Source organism: Triticum aestivum, chromosome 2D, assembly GCF_018294505.1.
Source record: "Triticum aestivum cultivar Chinese Spring chromosome 2D, IWGSC CS RefSeq v2.1, whole genome shotgun sequence".
NCBI classification, from domain to species: Eukaryota; Viridiplantae; Streptophyta; class Magnoliopsida; order Poales; family Poaceae; genus Triticum; species Triticum aestivum.
In genome coordinates, this window is record NC_057799.1 from 189008725 (window position 1) to 189017565 (window position 8841).

At 56.0% G+C, this 8841-nt stretch overlaps 1 protein-coding gene across 3 annotated transcripts; it reads right to left on the reverse strand.

The window, feature by feature from the left end:
* Positions 1-4888: 4888 nt before the first annotated feature.
* On the reverse strand, positions 4889-8573 carry LOC123052477 (BTB/POZ domain-containing protein At3g22104). Of its 3 annotated transcripts, none has more exons than XM_044475665.1 (3): positions 8015-8573; positions 5637-6752; positions 4889-5520 (listed from the first exon to the last, which is right to left on the reverse strand). In XM_044475665.1, exons 1-3 carry the CDS (start codon positions 8069-8071, stop codon positions 5059-5061), a joined length of 1635 nt encoding a protein of 544 aa, XP_044331600.1. In that variant the 5' UTR covers positions 8072-8573; the 3' UTR covers positions 4889-5058. The 3 variants fall into 3 exon arrangements, with proteins under 3 accessions (XP_044331600.1, XP_044331599.1, XP_044331601.1); XM_044475664.1 differs by having other exon boundaries at positions 7948-8047; XM_044475666.1 differs by lacking the exon at positions 8015-8573 and adding an exon at positions 6884-7923.
* Positions 8574-8841: the final 268 nt, after the last annotated feature.

Genomic DNA, 8841 nt, shown 5'->3' on the forward strand with positions numbered 1-8841 from the left:
CCTCCCCCCCACTATATATAGGCCCCCTGGAGGGGGGCGCGGGCCCTGGAACCCATCTACAAGGGGGGGCGGCGGCCAGGGGGGAAACTTCACCCCCAAGTCAAGTGGGGCGCCCCCCACCCCTAGGGTTTCCAACCCTAGGCGCAGGGGGAGGCCCAAGGGGGGTGCCCCAGCCCACTAAGGGCTGGTTCCCTTCCCACTTCAGCCCATGGGGCCCTCCGGGATATGTGGCCCCACCCGGTGGACCCCCGGGACCCTTCCGATGGTCCCGGTACAATACCGATAACCCCAGAAACTTTCCCGGTGGCCGAAACTGGACTTCCTATATATAATTCTTCACCTCCGGACCATTCTGGAACTCCTCGTGATGTCCGGGATCTCATCCGGGACTCCGAACAACTTTCGGGTTTCCGCATACTAATATCTCTACAACCCTAGTGTCACCGAACCTTAAGTGTGTAGACCCTACGGGTTCGGGAGACATGCAGACATGACCGAGACGCCTCTCCGGTCAATAACCAACAGCGGGATCTGGATACCCATGTTGGCTCCCACATGCTTCACGATGATCTCATCGGATGAACCACGATGTCGAGGATTCAATCAATCCCGTATACAATTCCCTTTGTCAATCGGTACGTTACTTGCCCGAGATTCGATCGTCGGTATCCCAATACCTTGTTCAATCTCGTTACCGGCAAGTCACTTTACTCGTACCGTAATGCATGATCCCGTGGCTAACTCCTTAGTCACATTGAGCACATTATGATGATGCATTACCGAGTGGGCCCAGAGATACCTCTCCGTCATACGGAGTGACAAATCCCAGTCTCGATCCGTGTCAACCCAACAGACACTTTCAGAGATACCCGTAGTGTACCTTTATAGTCACCCAGTTACGTTGTGACGTTGGGTACACCCAAAGCACTCCTACGGCATCCGGGAGTTACACGATCTCATGGTCTAAGCAAAAGATACTTGACATTGGAAAAGCTCTAGCAAACGAACTACACGATCTTTTATGCTATGCTTAGGATTGGGTCTTGTCCATCACATCATTCTCCTAATGATGTGATCCCGTTATCAATGACATCCAATGTCCATAGTCAGGAAACCATGACTATCTGTTGATCAACGAGCTACTCAACTAGAGGCTTACTAGGGACACGTTGTGGTCTATGTATTCACACATGTATTACGATTTCCGGATAACACAATTATAGCATGAACAATAGACAATTATCATGAACAAAGAAATATAATAATAACCATTTATTATTGCCTCTAGGGCATATTTCCAACACAACATCCAAATGATACAGAACGCCTTCATGCGTCCAAGGCACCACATCTGACAGGAATTCAATGTTAGCAACACTGACAAGTAAACGCGCCACCCCGTGAGCACGTGTGAACTGCATATCCACATGCTCAGTCTTGCCAATCAAAGAACCCAGGCTCCACGTAACCAAAAAGCTGTCCAGGGGCTCAGATGGCGCCCCAGAGAAACGAACCCAAATCTGAGTTAACGGCGTGCCCTGCGGCTCCTTCTTTTTCCACTCATCAAACTGCAGCACAAAACTAGTACCCGTGACCCTGCTCATACCGAACTTGACGATTCTCAGCTGATCCTCCTTAGACGAGAAATCTACTTTGTAAGATGTATTTGTGAGCTTGAGCAACGACCACTGAAAATCACCCGGAGCCAGCTCCCGCAACTGCTGAATGATCTGTGCCTCGGTCAAAGGACCATGAACCACCTTCACCGCACCGGGGAAGGAGGTCTCCACCGCGGGTGCCAAGGGTTCCACACTGGGAGACTCGAAGAACATCAACTCTGAGCAGCAAACCCCGTATATCTGAACAGAAGGTTTAGGCCCCAACATAAGAGGACACTCAGCAACTGTATGTTTAGGTTTCCGGCACAAGTCACATAACTCCGCAGTGCATTCAACCAAAAAGTGTCCCGGTTCACCGCAACGGAAACAGGTTAGCTTCTTCTTTTTAGCCGCCCACTTGGACACCTTTTCAACCTCGGACTTCTCCGTACCTTGCTCAGAAGCAGAATCTCCAGTCTGCATGGGCTCCGGCAACGTGACTGCAGCCAGGGCTTGAACCGTCTCCACCGCCACCTGCGGTAGAGCCGATCCACCGGCAGCCACCTCCGGCGAGATCGCATGCTGCTCAGCAACAGTAGTCGGCTGCTTCGGCGGAGGATGACGCCGGTTCTCGCCACGGCCTCCGCGGAAACGACCCCGGAAAGAACGGTTATTAGGGCCAACCGCACCCTCCACAAAATCGCCGGGCGGTCCTTGGAAACCCTATTGGCATTGCCGTTGTCCACCCAAGCATAGCCGCGGCCACCTCCGGTAGACGAAGAACCCCGATGCAGACCAGAACCATAAGCATCAAATCCATCATCGCCCCACTGACCGCGCGGAGGATTGCGATCGTCCCCCGCAGAAGCACCCGCCCCACGACCGTTCATGCCTTGGCCCGACCCACCGCGACTACCTGCCATCTGCCTCGGCCACGGCCGTTGGGGCGGCGGAGGCGCAGCCCTAGGCAGGGGCGGCGGAGAAGGCACAGCCCTCGGGGGCTGAGGAGGGGCCACCCTCGCCGGGGGCGGAGGAGGCGCCACCCGAGGCGGCGGCGGAGCCACCCTAGACGGAGGCGCCGCCGCGCGGGAGCCTGCGCGGCAGCGGCTGCTGCCTGAGCAGCAGAGACACCTGCAGCCCCAGGCGGGTTCCTCACCGCCGGCGCAACCCTCGGCAGAGGAGGCTTGGGCGGCATCGCGGCCGCAGAAGAGCCGAGAGGCGGGCAGAGCCCAACGCCGGCGATCCCCGGGGTGGGACTGCGCGAGGTAGCAGACGGGAAACCTTGCCTCCCGCGACGGCGAACCCTAGCAGGAACGATGCGGCAGGAGGAGGAGAGAGATCGTGCATGCGGTGGCGACCGAACCGAGGCCTCCTCATGCACGTCGCCCTCGCCAGGTGCAGCGCAGGCCTGGCCAGCCCCCTGGGCCTCAAGTCCAGTACTAGCCAAGCCCACAACGCTATCAGTCGCTTGCGGCCCATCTCTGCCTAAAAGCGAATTCAAACGTTCAAATCTGGCCGCCCGAACATCACGCACGCCGGCCACCGCCGGCTATCGCTGCGTCACCACCCGGCCTCCCTTCTTCTTTCTCCTAGTTACTCTCGTCCAGCACTCGGGACGAAAATAGTCGGACAAATTGATAGCCGGTGGCACCACCTTAGGCAATGGTCCAATCCATGGTTTCACTTTCGACTTCTGCGAAGGAACCGGAGGACCGAGTGAAAACGAAGTTTTGCAGCTCTCAAATGGTTTAGGCAAAGAGATGGATGTTACCAAGCCACGCGTAGGTGGCGGCCGATCCGACGTTTCCTGCAGATCATCATCGTCTTCGTCCTCATCGGCAAGGATCCAGAAACGACCCCCAAACCGCTGCATAGGCTTTGGTCCGTCCACATCCTCCGTAAGATCCACAACGACAGGTTGTTCTTCGCAATCCACAGGCACCTGCACACACTCAAGAACCTCGATATGGAAGAAATCAATCGATAAACGCTTACCGTTAGCAAGTTCCTCGTCAGTGTTGAGGTGTCGTCCGGCCAAAATTTCTCCATCTTCATCTCGGATCGTCATCCAACGAGACGGATGCGAGTAGATCAGACCATTGATCCATCGCCCCGCCTCCCTACCATCTTCAAATCGCACGCGCCATTTCAAAGGATTCAAAAACCCCCAATCCCGATCCGCCGTCGAGGGATCTCGACGGGAAGCCGGGGAGGGGGGCTGATCGTGCGCCGCCGCAGGAACCACCGCGAGCGCCGGCCACGGCTCATCCAGAGGAGGAGGCGGATCCGGCGAAGACAGCAATGGCGGCAGAGGCGGATGCGCCTCTCCAACGCGCAGGGCTGCCAGGCGGATCGGCGGCGGTGAAGGCCCCCCTCCGCCGGCCCCCAAGCCCTCCCCATCGGCCGGCGGGAGCGGCGGCGGTGGTTCCGGCTGGATCGGCGGCCGCGGAGACGCATGTCCGTCGCCACGTCCGTAACTAATGTCAGCCCGTGGAGGAGGAGCAGTCCGGCGGCGTCGAGCCGTGGAGCCGTCAGCCGGGGAGGACTGGAGGAGGAGGCGCGTCGGCCGTCGGGGTTGGAAATTGGGGGTCGTTCTCCATATCCGGCACAAAAAGTTTAGAAACTCCATATCCGGCACAAAAAGTTTATATCAAGGCAAAGCAAAAGGTGAGCTAGAATTGAAGAATTCTATATTCCGCTGTAACTGGAAGCATGAGGAAGGCACAAATGCAATGAAAAGTAACCGGAAGCATGACTAGATGAGCACATGCGGGAGGTTGGACACTGCACACTCCTCATTTTGTTTTAGTCTCTCAAAGAGCATCCAAAAAGCCAAGGAGAAAGTCCCTGCCAATTGCCAAGCTAGAAAGACCCAATGGCCCATGTTCTTTGCCCCTCAAAGTCTCAAACCATATCAGACGGTCAGAGGTGTCCTTGCTTTCCAAACACTGTAACATCAATCTTTAACCCCGGGCTGTTAATCTACGGTCTACAAGTCAACTGTTCCCCTGACCTTGGCCGCCATATGATGTCATCTTCTTTTTTGCTTGATCACGCTTTACTTTACGCTGCACGTTCTTAGAGGTTAACAAGTAACTTAACCACGACATCCCGGAGGATTTGTTTATCCCCTTTTGATCTATCGAGGTCATGGATTGAATTGTTTTTGTAGATTGCACGACATGGTCATGGCATAGGCAGTACCCTAAAAAATGTGGCAGTTGTACTTGGAATCTTACTTACATTTCTGATAAGGTTGTTGGTTATTCGATCATCTGTTTACTGAGATGTGACAAGAACAGATTCCCCAGCTCCACCCACATCAGATTAGATCAATCACCAGGAATCGATACACAGAGAAAATTTGACAAAAGTGAAGCAAAAAAGAACAGAAAACAGGACGCTGCAGCTGCTCCTAGCAGTATGTACATTCACTAATGTGCAGAGTGAAATGGGACGATCAAGAACACATCCTGGGGAGTGATCTCGCCGCCGCGGCGCCTCCTCCTCGCCGGGAGGCCTTCATCTTGGTCATCTGCGTCTTCATCCGGCTGCACACCTTCTCCAGCTCCATCACCCGCCAGTGCATGCTGTCCAGGAGCGACTTGAGGTTCTGGTTCTCCAGCGTCAGCTCCAGCCTGCTCGCGTACAGGACCACCTGCCCGTTGCTGTCGCCGTCCGCGTCGTCGTAGCTCTCGCGGTGGGCGGCCGGAGGAGGCGGGGGCGAGGCCGGCTTCAGCGGGCCGGAGTGGCGGATGATGCCCTTGAGCACCGTGTGCTGGGACGCCAGCGCCTGCACCGCCGCCCTCGTCGGGAACCCGGAGTTGGTCGCCAGGTGCTTGCAGCACTCCGGCGACAGCTTCTCGTAGTTGATGCCCTTGCAGATCTTCATCTTCTCGTCGTCCGTCAGTCGGCCGTGGACCTGCGGCCATGAATGAACGGGACAGAGTTATTTTTTCAGCTCGAGAAATCAATGCGATGCACTGTGCAACTCAATTCTGCTTCTGACATCCCTGAGCTCTGCGGAGAATGTAGTACCTGGAAGTAGACGTCGATGGCGCGGTACAGCGCGTCGTGGCAGTCCCTCGCGGCGGCGGGCAGCGCGGTGGCAAGCTCGACGAACCTGGCCGGCCGCAGCGACGGGTCCGGGGCCACCTCGGCCAGGTACAAGTCCATGAGTTCGCCCACCTTCTTCAGCCTCCCCGGCTCGTCGCCGTGGCGCAGGAACGCCTCCAGGAACCTGAGCACCAGGCTCACGTCGTACAGGCTGCTCGTCCCGGACGGCGCCTGGACGAGCAGGTTGTCGAGCGTTGCGTGGTCCAGCTTGCGGCCTATCATGGCCACGAGCATTTCCTGGCAACCGGCGGCCAGCTTGACCGGGGAGGCGATCCTCAGGATGCCGAACAGGCCCTTGCAAGAAACCGAACTCCGGTCGAGGTCGGCAATGACGGTGATCGCCGCCTCCAGCATCGCCTTCTTGTCCTCGGCGCCGGCGCCGGCGATGCGGCACTTGAGGTAGTAGAAGAGGAACCGGGCGACGATGCCGTGGTCGGCGCCCCTGGCCAGGAGCGCCTTGGCGACGCGCTCCACCATGCCGGGGCTGAGGACGACGAGGTCCTCGAACCACCAGGTGCGGCGCAGGCTGAGGCTGCTGCACTTGGTATCGCAGGAGAAGCGGAACGCCGAGCTCTCCGGCGAGGAGCTCGTCGGGGTGGCGTCGCCTGGGGCAGGGATGGCCATCTGAGCCAGCAGCGCGCCGACGACCTTGTCGAACACCCCGGTGGATTCGGCGAGCGGGAAGAGGCTCTGGCACTGCTTCACGGCATCCACCACGCAATGCCACGGCCAGTGCGGCATATCCTCCAGCGCCTTATCCGCCACCTTCACCAAACTCGGGGCGGTGGACGCTGCCGTCGCCGCGGGCGAGTCCGCCATCTCCATGTACTGTGCCGCGCACCGCACCGCGCAGGCGTTGGCCGCGGTCACCGTCACTCCGCCGCCGCCGCCGTAGCAGAACCTCGCGACGAGCTCGAACGCCTCAGCGCCGCCGGGGAAGCCGCGCAACACTAGTCTGCGACGAGGCGACGCCGCAGCTCCGACCAGCTCCTCCTCGGACAGACTCTTGATCCTGCGGCTGAACGGTGCAAGAGCGTCCTGCCAATCATCCAACAACAAATGAGAACGAGCACGCCATCGAATTAATGAAGCACACCACACGTAGATTAGCAGGGGTACTAGCGGAAGAAGAATCCAAGGACAGCGTGCTACACAGGAGCAATCCGCACCCACTCAAGATGCCGAGTTAATGCGGGCACCAAAAGGGAGATCAGGTCCTTTCCAGAGAACAATCTAATCTTTTTAATGGCGAGAAGCTACCGGCCGTTTTAGCCACCAAACGCCATTAAAGCTTGGGGAGAATAAAGGCGGGGAGGAAGATGAGGCGTAGCTATGAGGCCATTAACGTGAGCACGCGGCAGGGGGAGGAGGAGGAATGGAACGACGCGACCACGCGAGAGCAGAGGCAACACAAGCACGTTCAGGCCCCAGAAAAGACCATGGACAGTTTCGCCATTAATGGGGGGAGGAGAAGGACCGGCAATGGCGAGCAGGTGGCTGGCTATTGAAGGCGATGATAGGGAAAGGGACGCAGTTCCACTGTGCGGCCATTAAAACACTCTGCAGCTTAATGGAATGGATCCCACGCCCATTGCGCTTGAATGGCACAAGATCGATCGAGACGCCTTCCGGAAGGAAAAAAGAAACAGACGGGGTTGAAATTTACAGTTCCATGAGAGAGTGTCAGGCAAATTTACAGAAAGAACATGTGGTTAGGGGACAGCGCGGTGATTTTAGTCCATGGAGTGAATCATGACCCGATGGATTCACGGCAGAAGGAACAAGAAGTAGAAGCTGTGAGTTGGGGAGGGAACCAGCAGGAAGTGACAAGAAACACTCGGCCCAAGGACCCGAGACCAAGTGCAACTGGAGATGGAGATGGAGACGAAACCAAGCAGCTCGGGAGGTCGAAAAGGAAGCGATGCAAGAGACCAAAAATGGGGAGAAATGTCAGAGGGTAGATGCCAAAAATTCTGGTACGCCGGTGTCGCCAAAAATTTGGGTGCTACCTAGTCCTACCTGAGCTGATTTAGCCAGAGGAAGCAACAAGGGCTAGAATTCAAACAGGCACACCTCCATTCCACCAGGATATGTCAAAGCCTCTCGGTCATCGTCCCCTAGAGGCTAGACCTCCAGGAATCGCTACACGCTAGAAACCAGCAGCTACACAACGCTACCTATAGGAGAGGAAGAAACAGAAACGAAAAAACAAGAACACAGAGCAAATCGAGACCTTGGAGGATGAACAAGTAAGCCGCGCGAAATTGGGGGAGGAGGAAGAAGAAGAGGCGGGCGGGCACCTTATCAAGGAAGAAGACGGCTTCGCCATCCACATCCACCTCAAGGACAGAGCCCATCCTTTCTGCTGCTATTCCCCAACAGCTTTAAAGCATCAACATGGGAAAGAAGAGATGTAGGAGTAGTAAAAAGGCTGCAATGATGGGGATGGAACCAGCAAGCACAAAGGGGATGGCAGCGCCACCACCCACACCTCGCTCGCAGAAAAGCCCAAGCCGAAGCTGCCAATGGCAAAATGCCCAAGGGAGGGCAGATGCTCTGGGAGAGTCCTTACTGATGAGTGGTCAATGCCACAAATCTGGAGCAGGAAAGGAGTGTGTGTGTGTGTGTGTGTGTGTGTGAGAGAGAGAGAGAGAGAGGGAGGGGAGAGGGGCCAAAGGAAGTTGGTGGATGATCTGAGCTCCTGACAGCCTCTGCTAGCATGCAAGTGGAGTTTTCAGAGGAGGTTTGGGGAATATGTAAGGCCGGGTCTTGATTTATCTACATATGTATATCCTTGGGTGGTACTACTTTATACTAGCAGGAAGCAGGTTGAAGACGAAGTGAGGTGGTTTTCTTTATAGGAAGTGGGCTGTTGAAGCGTGAAGAGACAGAAATGCAGTCCTTGTGCTGTCTTGGATCGAATTAAGGAGAGAGTGTATCTGAGTTGGGTCATCAGTCTCCATGTGACACTGAGATATCTGATACCCTGATTTTTTTAGGGGGTATCTGATATCCTGATGTGAGCGTTATCTTTGCCATCGCTGGGGTAAATACAAAAATGTCGTTTCTCTTGAAATACAGATGGGCTTTAGGCCCATAAAACAATTTCAGAAAAAATTTAAAGGCT

Coding starts and splice junctions, on each gene's coding strand:
- LOC123052477 (XM_044475664.1), bottom strand. CDS start 8,043: ATGGCGAAGCCGTCTTCTTCCTTGATAAGGTGCCCGCCCGCCTCTTCT. Junction 6,753..7,947: donor TTACTTGTTCATCCTCCAAG/GTCTCGATTTGC, acceptor GATGATTGGCAG/GACGCTCTTGCACCGTTCAG. Junction 5,521..5,636: donor CCATCGACGTCTACTTCCAG/GTACTACATTCT, acceptor TCATGGCCGCAG/GTCCACGGCCGACTGACGGA.